At 37.4% G+C, this 14,755-nt stretch overlaps 1 protein-coding gene across 1 annotated transcript in view; it reads left to right on the forward strand.

The window, feature by feature from the left end:
- The window catches only part of LOC307156791 (thyrotropin-releasing hormone-degrading ectoenzyme-like), a 126,001-nt gene that overhangs the window by 57,055 nt on the left and 54,191 nt on the right, over positions 1 to 14,755 (forward strand). The window contains exons 5-7 of the mRNA XM_079868335.1: positions 3,943 to 4,056; positions 9,912 to 10,049; positions 11,426 to 11,491. Of these exons, the coding sequence (XP_079724461.1) occupies positions 3,943 to 4,056; positions 9,912 to 10,049; positions 11,426 to 11,491 (318 nt within the window). The remainder of the gene's footprint in view (positions 1 to 3,942; positions 4,057 to 9,911; positions 10,050 to 11,425; positions 11,492 to 14,755) is intronic.

Here is a 14,755-nt window from a genome sequence, read left to right on the forward strand (position 1 = left end):
ATACAGCATGTCTGCAGTTCTTTCCTCTTTTTTTTCATTTTTTTTCTTTTTTGTTTTCTTTTTAGGGAGAAGGAAATAAAAGAAAACAATCCCCTCATCTCTCATTTCTGCACAGATAATTCAGCTCTGTCTGAACTCAGTCTGAACCTTGTACAGTAAAACACCCTCACAGGGAGCATGAAATCATGATATTATTTCAGAAACAGCAATAATGTGCATATGTGATAGTTTTAGAGCTGGAATTCATGAGAGTAAACCAGATCAGGCTGTTCTCTGCACATAAAGCCTTGTTTTATGATCAAGAATAATTGAAAAGAAGCAGCAGAGGAGGCTGGAACTATAATGTTGTCCAGTGATGATGTTTACAGGTAGAAAACTGAAGTATGTCCAATGTCCTTCAGTAGGCATTCCCACTGAATTCACATTTATCTATGCGTACAACACGCTGTTAAAGCTGAAACCGTTTGTGCTTTTTTCTGTTTTAAGGTGGCGATTTTAAGGTCTGTTTTAAGGTGGGGCATAAGCAGATCATACAAAAATTTACAAATGAGATTGTATGAATTCATACGAATTAAACTATTTGTCAAAACATAAAATAGTTATGAACTGTGGTGACAGTGTGTTGATGCTAACTTAAGATGTCAGATTTAACATGGAAAGCATGTAGTCAGTCCAAATTTAAGCTTTAAACACACAAGCGTGTGCATATAAGCGTGTAAGTGTGCTTACTTATAAATAAGAGAAAGGAGGAGAGACAGAGAGAGTAAAAGACAGAGATTAGCCGTCAAGCGTATTGAATTCACCGTAGGCTGTTTCACCCTTTTGTGTCGCAGCTCTCTGGAGCTTCTGCTCATCTTTATGTTTTTAATTAAGATGCCATTTTTCTCTGCTTCAGTCTCATGGCCATCATTTTCATACAGAGTTAAATAGCACACTGCTAATTATTTTCCACTGTAAATTACCTGAGCTCAGAGCGTCGGAGTGGGCGGGGCTTGTGCTTATCTGACATATTGATTGGCTCCTTCATTTTGAAAGTATTAGATCAGTCCTCATCCAGCACATATTCTGTCATACATTAAAAAGTCTGTCTGAGCAAGCACTAATAACACGAAAGTGCCGGCTTCTGATAAATCACATTTGTATCTCGTTGCTCTCGCGGACTGCCAGTAGAGAATTGATTAGTAGATGATAGACGCTGTTTTCTATTGTATAGGTTATCCTGTGGACTCTCCTGGCCTCATTTTAATGTCATATACTGTAGCAGCGGATTGTTAATAGATTTGCCGCTGCCAGCGATGGGGTTTGTATGTCACAGACGCTCAATCACTGTTAATTTCTTATCTCATTTCAGCCTCTCAGAATTAAATGAGGCTGCCACAGTCCTTCATATGCAGTTATTCCGCCAATAAAACAAGCCTAATAGAGGACGATGCAGCTGATGTTGAGTTTTCTTATTTTCCCACAAATTGGAGAGGTGACATTCTGCCCTCTGGATATGAATATGTTTGGAGAGTGAGGCTTCAGTTCTCATACGTCACAGTTGCTTTAAAAACACATTTAGACATTAAATATGAGTTACACATTAAATATGAGGATACATGGCTGTCGGTGGAGGTGAATCTGACTCATGTCTGTTGGCTGGTGTTTTATTCTCTGCTCATTTATAAAAGACAGTAATTTGTAAACACATGAAATAGGAGATTTCACACTCTCACTCTAAATTCTGACAAATAAATACATTTTGTCACTCAAATTAGAGGGTTTCAAAATTCTCTTATTGTGATTTGGAGCAATTTCCAGTTCTAGTTCAGGTTTACTGAGATTCAAATTTGAAGAGGATAAACAGTGTGATGATGGTTTCGAAACCTAGTCTGCTGTCTACACAGGCAGCTGCTTTCTAGCACACATCCTCACTGAAACTGAACCTCAAAAGTGAATGATTTGGTAAAGGTAAAGAGCATGAGAAAGTTGATGTTCATGGATCATTTCCAATAGAGTGTGATTTTAACATGGTGTTGGTAACACTTTACAATACGAATGCACTATGCATTAATTCAATGCACAGATAATCATGTGTTAATGGATGACTGAAGAAGAACTAAACCATTTATTAATGATTACTGCATCAGAAACTAATAAAGAGTCCATCTATTTAATAGGTCAAGTAATATATGAATTGCTATTAATTAAATGTGTAAAAAAATTAGAAAGTATTGAAATAGTTCACTTTGATATTAGTGTAATTACTACATAAAGTATACTTGCAAAATATACATGGATTTTACTTAAATTTAATAAAACAATCTTGAAGTAGGCTATACTTTCTATTTTTAAGGGATTTTAGACCATGATAATTGTACAGTAGATGCAGTTTTGATTCTAGTGTCTAACATTCGAACTTGTACTACAATACAGACTTCTTTCTAGTGGTTTTCCAGTTGAGAAAACAATGACCTTTGCCCTGCAGTCACAAACCTGATCCAGCAGACACCTTGTCTGAACCTCCTTGTTAAATGTCAATGAAGGACATTTAAACTCAATTATTCAGGCTTTTACTGTAAGTACACGACTGCCCGTTTGGCTGAAGGCTTCATGTCAGTATGATTCTTCAGAGTGATTCTCGGCTGCTTTGGTGTGTTTCATGTCTTAAGGTTGTTTTTTTAAAATTATGCCGTTGAAGGTTTTCTCCTGCTTCAAATGTACAGTATATGCTGCAGTATAGAGGTACAGAGTGAACTCTTCCCTGCATGAATCCCGTCAGCGTATCTGTTAATGAAACAGGAGGGCTGCAGAATCCCTCTGTTTCAGCTTTCTTCTCACAGACATTGTTGAAGGCGTAATTAAGCGAGGGTGTCACGGCTCGTACTGTTCATTGACATACTTGTTGAGCTATCTGTGTTGTTCCTCAAGGTTTCACTGTACCAATCCATTTGCTCTGCAGCTTCTGTCACACAATAAATGACGTGATGTGACTCACTGTCCTGGTTCATTGTCATCAGAACATCTGACAAATTAGAAGAGGGCAGAAAAAGTCACTAGACCTTTGGGAAGCTACTTGATGTGTGACTAGTAGAGAGTTGAGAGCAGGATAACAGCTGTTTCTCTCTGCGCTGCAGCTCTTCTATCAGTCCATGTGTCTGAGTCACAGATGAACGGGGTCAGGCGCTTGGAGAGCCTTTGAGAACATATTCAGATGAAAAAGGCCTGACTTCTAGAGGTTTGTTTGCTGCAACAATGAGATCCAGCATTCAGTAGCACATCTGCTTGAGCCTCAGAGCCTTTGGAAAATATCCAGCTCATTCACAACTGCAATGTTGCATCTTTTCCAGTCAATAGCCCTGTTTTGCACACTGTCAACTGCACACAATGGCAGGAATCACTTGAATAGGTTCTACCTTCCAAATGGGACGTTTCATAATCGAATCCTTATTTTTCTCTCTTCTGTTCAGTTACGGTGTCCTTGGCGGAGCGCCCAGGTATGAATGCTGTGAAACAGAAAAATGTGTTTTTAATTGTGTAACTGTAGGTAATTGATTGTTTAGGCCACTATTAATCATAGTTCAAAAGCTCTGCCGGGTTCTCAATGTTCTGTGAAGCCGTTTGTGAACAACTTTTCTGTTGAACCAGAGTGCAAATGTTTATTAGAAGTGTTTGTTTGTACTTCTACTTCTGAAGGAAGAGAGTTATTTTTCTGCGGTATTGGAGTTTTCTAATAAAACGTGTTTGCCACTAGATGAAATATGCTTTTGCTGATATTGGATGAAGAGGAGAGTGTATTTTCTTGATGCTTTGTCCAAATAAAGTTTGGTTTCTGTTTACCCATGAACACTTTTCTTGTACAAAAGTTTGTCATAATTATTTGCCGGTGAACATGAAATCGATTTTTGTAATGATCCCTGTGTTTCTCAGTTGATGATTGATGGTTCATTTCTTCTCTTCTAGTGGTTTGGCGATCTAGTCACACCGGTTTGGTGGGAGGACGTTTGGCTAAAAGAGGGATTCGCTCATTACTTCGAGTACATCGGGACTGATTTCCTCTTTCCCAAGTGGAACATGGTGAGTTGTTGCTCAGATGTGAGAACTGTAAAATTCAGTTAATATGAAACAATAGATTATACTGTATATACATACTTACAGAGAGAGTTTTGATGTTTTTCATGCTATTCATTCTCCTAAAATAAGTGCAAATTTTCAATGCTTTTCACATACACATGATTTTGAGCATTTCTTCTTGTGCCAAGATTCAGCTGAGCAGAAAACTACAATTCTCTTGTGGTGCATTTCCGTGCTATATATACTTTGATTGCTCAATGTTTGATTGCCTGTTAAATCTGATAACAGCCTCTCAAGACCAATACTTTAATAATGTTCTCAAAACGTTATCATTATCTATACATCATGCAGTTCAAATGCATCAAATGCAGTTACTTATTCTTTAATCTGTTTCATATCAAGTAAAAGATCAATTGTTTGGCTATTTCTGAGCAGGTACAGATTCTCTCTTTTCTTGCTCTCTCTGTGGGTTTGCTCTGTCCAGTGATTTCTCAGTGTTGGGTCATTCAACTGTCAGAACGTAATTGGATCGCTACTGCCTGGTCAGTGTCACTCAGAATGACCAGTATCATTACTCTAAAAAAGCTAGTATTGTTTGTTCTCATTGAAGATGTCCAAGAGAGATGTCAGAATATATTGTCACTATCCTCAGCTGGTATAAATTGTTTTATAATTGTAAATGCATTATTCTTCAACAGATTGAACCATGGTGCTCAATTCTAGTCATCTTCTATCATTTATTGTCCTCTCTTTAACAAATCTGAATAGAAATAACAATTCTTTTAAAAAGTACAAATAAAGTATAGTAAATTAGGATTTACTAAAATTGAAACACAAACAAACAAATAATACTGTTTAATTTTGTATTTTAGTCCCAAAGTTTCTCTTTGGGTAGCTCAAAGGACAATGTTTTACAATAAGTTAATGGGTGCATTCAATCTTACAGTCAGTAGTGAATTAGCGGGCCAAATGGAGGCATGCATGGACTGGTTCATTATGAGCTTGTAAGGAACAAGCTGTTTCAATGGTTATTATGAGCACAGTTTGAGTTTGACTTCATGTGCAGAAAGAATCATATTTAATGGTGTTGAGCTCTGTTATCATGTCTCTATTTTTCAGTCCTGCTGCATTGCCACAGCAACCGGTGATTATGCCATCATATTTTTCTGTATTAATGAAACTTTAGTCTATATGTGGTCTCTTCCAGATGTTCAATCAATTATCAGAAGAGAGCTGTGAAATAATATTACAGTGCCACAGACAGATTGGTGAGCTTCTGATCATAATGCATTCTGAACAACACGTTTAAACATTCTTACCTGTGCTAGTTGGCAAAAATTATTCAGTGGGAAAAGACATAGTTCATTAGTGCCACACCTGTGTGAGTCTGAACTAAAACTGCTAATTTACTGTGGAGCTTTACAGAGCTGGAATTTGTGCCAAAGCTGCCATTGAAAAAACACTTGAATTCAAGGCTGGCACACATAAACTAGAACAAATCCAAACTCCTTTAAATAAAGTGCAAGGATAAAAAGTTTTATGGTCTAATGATTCGTCCACATCCATTTCCCCCATCCAGATGGGTTCACGTTCGGAGAAAGACAAAGCATGGCTTCAGTTGACAATGCTCACCGTCTCACAGGAGTCAATAGGTTCAGTGATGCTCTGAATTGTTGTATAACAGCCAAGAATTATGAGGCTATTTTTCCAGACCAGGTGCGTCCAAACACACAATCATATCATGATATTCCTGTATTATAGGGTGATAAATAAATCCAGGAGTGTTTGTGAACAACAGGAGGAAGTCAAACACCTTCAAAGACGTCTTCAGCCACTATATCTGAACATTATTAATATTTTACGGGATTTTCTCGAGTCACAATTTTCGAGTGCTATTTTGATGCACCTGAACTGCATGAACAATGTATAGATAATGTTTTGTGATGACGTTTTGAGAACATTATTAAAGTTAACCTTACTGGAAGAATGTTTGTTCATAACTTTGAAAGAAAATTGCCAGAATGTTGGGGAATTTCTGAGAAAGTTCCCTGTTAGCTCATTCGTTACTGTGAATTAGCAGTCGTTCTGATTAAATATGTTTGGATCTTCTGCTTATTATGATTCACTGACTGTGTTCAGTTTTATTATGAGCTAGTGTGAAGATTATTGTGTGTTCATCACAAGACCTGACATGTCTTAGACTGCACTGGACATAGTGTGCACTAAGAGTGGTGTATGCTAAGAGTAAGTGCTGAAGGCAGTCTAAAGCAATACATTTAGCTCCTGTTGACATTTAATACCAAACGTTTATTACATTAGTTTTTTTTATTAACATTTTTAATATATTTATCTAATTTGAGTAAGATATATGTCAGTATAGCACCCTTGTTTAATACTTGTGTGATTTCTGCTCATACACACATTCTCATTGACATAATGACCTTCCCATCCCATCTGTCCCAGTATTTCATACCTCTCTGCTCAACCTTGGTTATGGAGCATCAGCCAAGCAGAGAGATCATTTGGGAACATCATTTCAGGGAGCAATTGGTTCTTTCTCGTCCGATAAGTTTAGATGGAAACACTTCAGTGCCCTGATAGGATGACTGTAAGAATTTCCCTACCACAATTTGGATAATATTACACATTTCAAGAGGAAGGAGTGTAAACCAGAACTGAAAACTCACAAATGCACTGAGAAATGTGGGAATGGATTTGTCAAGAGTCCTTAATAGGTCATTAAAACAGCCTGTCGGTCCCTTAACCTGCTCACAACTACTGGACTGTTGGCTCTCTTCCTTTTTCTCACTGTCATGCTAGAGAAGCTCTCAGCGAGGTTTAGTTACCCATAATGCATTGCTCCGAATGCTGCTGATCTTAACGCCTGGCATCACTGTTGATCTCTGGCCTTAAAGGGATAGTTCACTTTTAAATAAAATTTTGGTATGTTTTAGCTTACCTCAAGGGCATCCAAGATGTAGGTGTCTTTGTTTCCGCAGTATTTTCAATTTTGATATTTTTAGGTCAAACCGTTCTTGTCTGTCAGTCATATAATGCAGGTCTATGGTCACTGTCTCAAAGAGCATGCACAGAGAAGTCCAAATTAAACAATTCCCCATCGTAAGTACACATTGATGGCCTAAGACACGAAACGAGCGGTTTGTGTGAGAAAACGAACAGTATTTATATATATATATAGTAGCCGTCTTACCTACAATCTCTGTTCTGTGTAAACAATGAGTGACGTACACGCGCGAGAGATCACTTCCGGCGCTTGCGCAGACTAAGCCAGAACGCGCGCACACGTCACACACCAGGAAGCGCGCGCGCGCCCTCAGATCACTCGTAGTTGTGTACAAGAGGTAAAAACAATATAAATACTGTTTGTTTTCTCACACAAACCGATCGTTTCATGTCTTAGGCCATCAATGTGTACTTACGATGGGGAATTGTTTAATTTGGACTTCTCTGTGCATGCTCTTTGAGACAGTGACCACAGACCTGCATTATATGACTGACAGACAACAATGGTTTGAGCTAAAAATATCAAAATTGAAACTACTGCGGAAACAAAGACACCTACATCTTGGATGCCCTTGAGGTAAGCTAAAACATACCAAAATTTAATTTCAAAGTGAACTATTTAAAGTGGTTGATCAGTGAGAAACTTCAGGTGATGATGTTGAGACGTTAATAAGCAGCATCTAAATGAAGTATCATTGGACGTAAACACCTTGTTGAGAGCACATATGGGCCAGATGGAAGCTCTTCTCATTGCACTCATTTTATATTGCCCACTACGTGACTCACATAAAATTAGCTCCACATCACCAGCTGTTCTCTTTCTGTCTGTCGGTTTCTCTTTCCCTGTTTCTGTGTATTCACTTTCACCATGTTACATTAGTATGTTGTGAATTAACATGAAGGGCCCATTTGCATATATTGATTCTGTCTACAGTATATACAGTATTTACATAGTCCTGCGAAGCTTATATTAATCTAGACTTTAAAGTGACTGTCCAACAGGAAATACTGAAAGTAAAGACATGAAACACATGCTGTTCTCTTCTACAAGACCACTTAAGTGATGATATAAATAGCCTGAGAAATTAGGACACTGATTTTAAAAAGTCGCACTTCCTCTAAGATCTTCTCTCTGAAGTTAAAAATGAAGGATAAATTATTACAGCAGTCCATTAAGCAAAGCATGTTTCATGTTTCATTTTTTTATGCCTCGGATATCTAAAGATAATTATACCTCAGATGTAATTCTATTGTAGGAAATTTCACCCTTCATTAGCTGCTCAAAAAGAAAGAATTCATATGAAAGCCATACAAGATAGACTTATAAAATCTACAAATATTATAAAAAGTCACCCAACAATCACACATTAATCTTAGATTGGCGCTCAGATAAATATCTCTGTATTGATTTGTATTAATTGTCTGTATGTCTCGTGTCATTTCATTAATCTGCTTTTAGCAGAACATCAGAATATGAGATATGATTGTGGTTTAAACACATACATGAAACCAGGAATCACTGGGTTAATAGAATATGCCTCATTATTTTACATAAAACTATGAAGGGTTTTGATGAACATTTGTTTCTGGACTTATTTCCGTACGTTGTTTGTTGTAGCTCAAATCCCTTGTTTAAAATATCCTGCTTTCTTGGATTAATGTCTTCAACATCAAGCTGCCAAAAGCTTTAATGTCCAAGAGTTATACATAATGACAATGAATAAAGGTGTAATAAAACATTCAGAGTATCAAAACAAGATGTGTTTGTAACAGCTGATAGTTTTCTGACTTTCTCTTGGTCAATCACATTTAATAAATACATATGAGAAGATAATAAAATAATCAAATCTTAATTTAGCTTAGTTTTGAATTTGATCAGACAGTCAGTGAAGAGATTTTGCCAGAGGGCCCTTTATGAAGATGTTTAGAATATGAACCTGCAGTCTAATGCTTTCATATATATTTCATGTGATTCATATTTAATTCATTGTAATGTATGGTAACTGACCGCCACTTTTAAATGAGTAACGGGAAAATAGTGTCAGATTTTACTGAAATGTTTGTGGTTTTACATTCATACTGTGTTTATTTTAGCTGAACATCTTTTGAAAGTAGAAGTTGATCTACAAAACTGGAGCAAGTGATTATTAGTTTATTCAAACGTTTAATATGAACATTAGGCGTCTGTATTTATTGTAATATATTATGTTGTATTTGTATATTTACATGATTTGTCAAGGTAATTCAAAGAAAAGCATGGCAGTACCATGGCATTTTTTCTAAGTTTAATTGCCTCATTGTGATGTAATTTCTCATTTTGTTACTTTTTAAGCAGTTAAAAATTAGACTTCCTTAAAAAATGGAAATAACCTAGGATCAGAGTAACATCTTCCTCAAGTGCTGCTGAAAAACTCACTGCATTTGAGATCGTGACAACAGTGAATGATGAGGGTCTTGTTCATCTGACCCAAAACTTCTACCTGTCTTTATAGTGAATCCTACAGGGAGACATTTGATCAGAGTAGAGAGACTGCAAGACCCCTGTCCAACACACACACACACACACACACTCAGTGTATTGTAACTCAAGCAGGAGTGTGTCGTGTTGGCGCTCGTGTGGCGACAGTGAAGGTTCGAATGAATTATAAGCTTCTGCAGGAATAAAGTCTTCAGTCATGAGAGATAGAGAGCTGGATTTTCTCACAACCATTTTCTAATTTCATTTATTGAGCAGCTCAAAGTTATTTTTACTTTTGAAAATAAAACAGAAGCTTTCATGAGACATGTTTCTGTGTTTGATACTGTAAAAAACGAGTAAAGTCTCTCATCCACAGGAGAAGCAGAGGTTTCTGACTGATGTTCTTCATGAGGTGATGTTATTGGACGGTTTGGCCAGTTCTCATCCGATCTCTCAGGAAGTGTTTGAAGCCACAGACATCGACCGAGTGTTTGACTGGATCGCATATAAGAAGGCAAGAGAATCTCTCATAAAATCCTACAGGCTTCATTTGCATGATTGAAATGATTAGAAACCGTTAATATTGAGCTTAACTGAATTCAAAACTGATTTATACTATACAACATTAAATTAATTTACACATTTTATTATTCCGCAAGACAGTAGAAGAGGAGCAATGACTTTGTAAAACAACAGTATCGTCGGTCTAAATCAGTCATTTATTTATGTGCGGACTTCACCAATAGACTTGATCTTTTATTGAGTCCAGTAAACACCTCAGTTTGCTTGTTATTTTTCTCCCAGCAAAAGAAATCTCAGTTTATCTTTGTGAATTGTAAATGGAGTCGCGCTGTTATAAGCCTCTTCACATACACAAGAAAAACAGTTTAATTAAAAGCTTGTTTTTTAGTAAGTCGAGGACAGAAACTGTTACACTGAGAGTTTTTGTGTGCTCTGGGGACTTTAGTGGCACATTAAACATTTCTCAGACCAGACAACATCTATTTAATTACCTCTTTCTCACTGAAACACACTTTACTGAAAAAAACTCCAGCGCCCAAATATATCCTCTCATCTGAGCATCTGAAAGCCATTAAAGACACAAAGAGAAGGAAAGAAATATCTTTGTCCTCTAACAGAGTTCAGACACAGACAGAATCTTCCGTCCACTGAAGATTTAAATTTCTGTGTCAACTCTCCCTCCAGCTGTCAATCAGCTCAAGGCCAGTTTGTGATTGGCTCTTGCTCTTCCTCTAGTCCCTCCCCCTGTTTCCCCACAGGTTCTGTTGGGTTATGAACTCTGTCAGTCACACTGACACCAGGCTGTCCCACATCACTTCCTCCTTGCACTCTAAGGACTCTGAAATCCCACAATATCCCATGAGTCCCCAGCGCTAACAGGAAGTGACACTCATCACACAGATTGTGGAGGGATGGGAATTAGATGCTGTCAAATGAGCATGTCAAAGCCACTCAAAATCTAAAAAGATACAGACTCATAAAACAGCAGAAAACAGCAGCAGCACCACATGGAGTCCTTGTTTAGATGAACCAGACCTGCTAGAAATTGAACAGTGCCATAATAACTGAACTGTTTTTAAATTATGTTAAACTTTTTCTGCGATGTACATAAGCAGAAGTTCATCCTCCTTGAACAGTCACTCCACTAGAATTATGATTTTGACAACTTTCCTGTTCAAATAACACATTTCTGCATTTAAACCCTACAGAACATTTTGCCCCATTGACTTAATAAGTGGATTCATGTACATTTTCTGTAGTAATCGACAGCATGTCAAAACTCTCAAAACGATGTATATTTTGTTGGGTTTTGTATGCATGTGTAAATAAGCAATCTTTATTGAACGTGTGTTTACTCTGTGTCCGCAGGGAGCCGCTCTGATCCGGATGCTGGCGAACGTCATGGGACAGACGCTATTCCAGAGAGGCCTCAATGTAAGTGTTGCACTCAGTTCAAAGATGAAGAAGATTCTGAATTTCCAAAACAAAAGTATTTAATAAGCAAAACAAATGATCATGATCACATCAATCACCATAGTAACTAATGATAGCGGGAACAGAGACAACAGGAAACCAAGAGAAGCAAACTAAAAGTCCATGAAAATGAAACTAAACAAACAAATAACTGAATAATCAACGCATTCTCATCCTAGGGCGTCATATTCATTTTTCAAATTCTCACCATTTAAAACTATCACAACAAATGTTCATTTCTCAAGCCTCTTCGGGTCTTCTGAGTGTTACGTATTTTTGCTACAAGCGTTTGTGAGATTATTCAACCGTGTCGGTTTACATGCGCTTCTTATCTTTAGAGCTACAACAGCTTGTTTTCGTGTCACGCGCTTGAGTTTCCATCAAGCTTGAGGTGAAAGTGACATAATCAGGCAAACGATTAAACATGTTCGTGCCAGAAATTAATTTCATTTCTGAAATTTTCACAATCAGAAGTTTCAGAATCATTCTCTGTGTTAAACCGGTTTACAGTCATGGCTTCGTCAAGATCTGATGAAACACATCAGTTGTGTTAAAGCACAAGTGCCTGGTATTGTGTCGATGTTGGTGAACAGAGTATCAGCTCCAGGCTTTTGTTGTGCTGTTTGTTTATAGTCACATGTTCATCTTCTGTAAAGCTCTTCCTGCGTCCCGTCTTCCAGTTCAGGCCCCTCAGGAGTGAACAGCAGATCTCTTGATGTATTATTAGACAGTATTAATGGTTGTTTTGGACACCGTATGGCTTCTACACGAAACTACATCCTGAAATGTGGTTAAAGGATTTGGCTGTGAACAAACAAGCTGCAGGTTTGAATCCAGTGAGAGTAAATCTGTAAACGAATGAGAGTTAAATGTGACACCCTCTTCCTTTGACATGTGAGTTAACACACTTTCAGAGGTGTAAGACTCACATTTAGATTCTTCACCCTCTAGATCCAAAGAAATCATTTATGTCACTTTATGACTGAGATGCTGTCAGTTTCAGAGCTTCGTTCTGGGTTATTTTTGACGTTGTGGTTTATTGTTGCTCTTAGTTGCTGGAAGCACAATCAGGTCATGTTTTCTGCACAGCAGATTTAACGCTTCATTTACAGATGTAACAGATGCACATACAAGCTTTATATCGCAGCACAAACACGTCTGACCAGTAGACTGATGTGTCTAATGCACACGTGTTCACATATCTTGGACTGGCTATAAATGTAATTACTGTGTTTGCTTTTGGCCAGTATCTACTATAGTAAACGTGGTATTATTAGCAACATCAATATACTGGTTAACGTAAAAGCAAGAAAATATGCCAGTCAATTCTGTCTAAATCTTGGTTAATCAGTAAATCAATATGACATGATGGGCATATCTGGAAAATCTATTTTTCTTTCTTAATGTTTTAAGAAAGAAAACATTTTCTGCTCCCTTTTACTTAAACTCATTACTTCAGACTTATGTGCCATTCAGAAACTTGCACTCTGCAAGCGAACGACGTCTTGTGGTGCCATCTCAAAGAGGCACAAAATCTCTTTCTCGGACCTTTACCCTGACTGTTCCCTGCTGGTGGAATGATCTGCCTAACTCAACCAGAGCTGCTGAGTCCGCAGCCACTTTCAAGAAACGGCTGAAGTCGCTTCTTTTTTGACAGCACTTGATCCAATAATACTAACACTTTCTCTTCTATTCTATTCTATTAAATAAAAAAATGAAATAAAAAAAATGTAAAACATTTACTGCGTTAGATTAAACTGAGAGGGGTCATAGCACTTGCATATTGTTGTCCTACTGTTAGTTTAGCTGCTTCCATTGTTCTCATTTGTAAGTCGCTTTGAATAAATGCAAATGTAAATTTCTGACAAATATGTAGATAGAAGAAAGAAACAGTAATAATTTGGATTAAAATGAAAGGTTACACTTTATTTTGATGGTACATTTGATACATGTAACTTTACAACTACATGTCAACTAACTCTCATTAGAGTATTAGAAGACTAGACTGATAGTGTTGGGGTTCGGGTTAGTAGAATATTTTGTAATTGCAAAGTGAAACATTTAATAAAGTGTAAACAACAAAATAAAGTGTTGACAGATATTAAGCAGACAGTCTACTAATACTCTAATGGCTGCTAGTTGACATAGTTGCAAAGTTAACTAGTCTTTTTTACACGTTACATGTAGTTAATTACTATATTAATTACTATAAATTGCATAATTACATCCATCTAACCCTAAAACACACATTAATCCAAACCTTATAGCAAGTACATGTAGTTAATTATTATTACTCAGTTCTTAAATGTATAATTACACTGTAACAGGGACACATTAAAATAAAGTGTAACCAGTTTTAGTATAATAATGTCTAAAGTGAACCATCAAAATAATTAAATAAAGTGTTATCAAATTAAATGAATAATTTGTCTAAACTTTTTGTTGTATTAACTAATATTTCTACCTGATGAACTCTTAAACCCCTCTTGATCTGTAAGTCTATGTATTTAAGAGGAGAAAGACAACATTACACTTCTCCCAGGATCCATCTCTCCTCTCTCATCTGCTGTCTGTGTTTCTCTGTTCACTGAAGCTCATTTCATTCTTTCAGTGTCTGTCTTCTGTGTGGCATTTCTTCTCCTCCTCGTGTCTCTGCATAATTGAAGCAGCAGACAGACGTGAATGCTGAACAGTTCAGAAGCAGCAGACAGGCTGAAGTCCCACCCGGACCACCATTAACCATCCCTCTCTCTCTCTCTCTCTCTCTGACTGTGAGGATGAGGGTGTCTTTATTGGTAATGGTGGATGGGCTGGTGAGGCGGGCGGATGAATGTCTCTTATAAAAGAAAAGTGGGAGTCATAAATGAAGTCTGAATGGTTCTCAGGCTCATACAGCTGCTGGAGTGATGAAGCGTTCCCGTCTCATTTACACACACTGCCCATCGCTTTTAAAGCCACTTTCAGATGGATCATATTATGGGATGTAGGAAATATTCATTCTGGGTGGAAATGTGAAATGCTTGACCTATGAATAGCAGAGGACAAGTGCGCTATTGCCCTGGAGAAATAAACTTCATCATGTTACAGTCCATCTTCATCCTCTGGATGTGATTTGGAACAGCGGGAAGCTTCTTCCCTGGATTCAGTGCTTCATAGTCCTGTTTTTCGCTCTCAACAGGATCCTGACTTGGAGAATGACAGTCCATCAGATCCCTGCGGATATTG

Source organism: Squalius cephalus (assembly GCF_949319135.1).
Source record: "Squalius cephalus genome assembly, chromosome: 4".
Taxonomy (NCBI): domain Eukaryota; kingdom Metazoa; phylum Chordata; class Actinopteri; order Cypriniformes; family Leuciscidae; genus Squalius; species Squalius cephalus.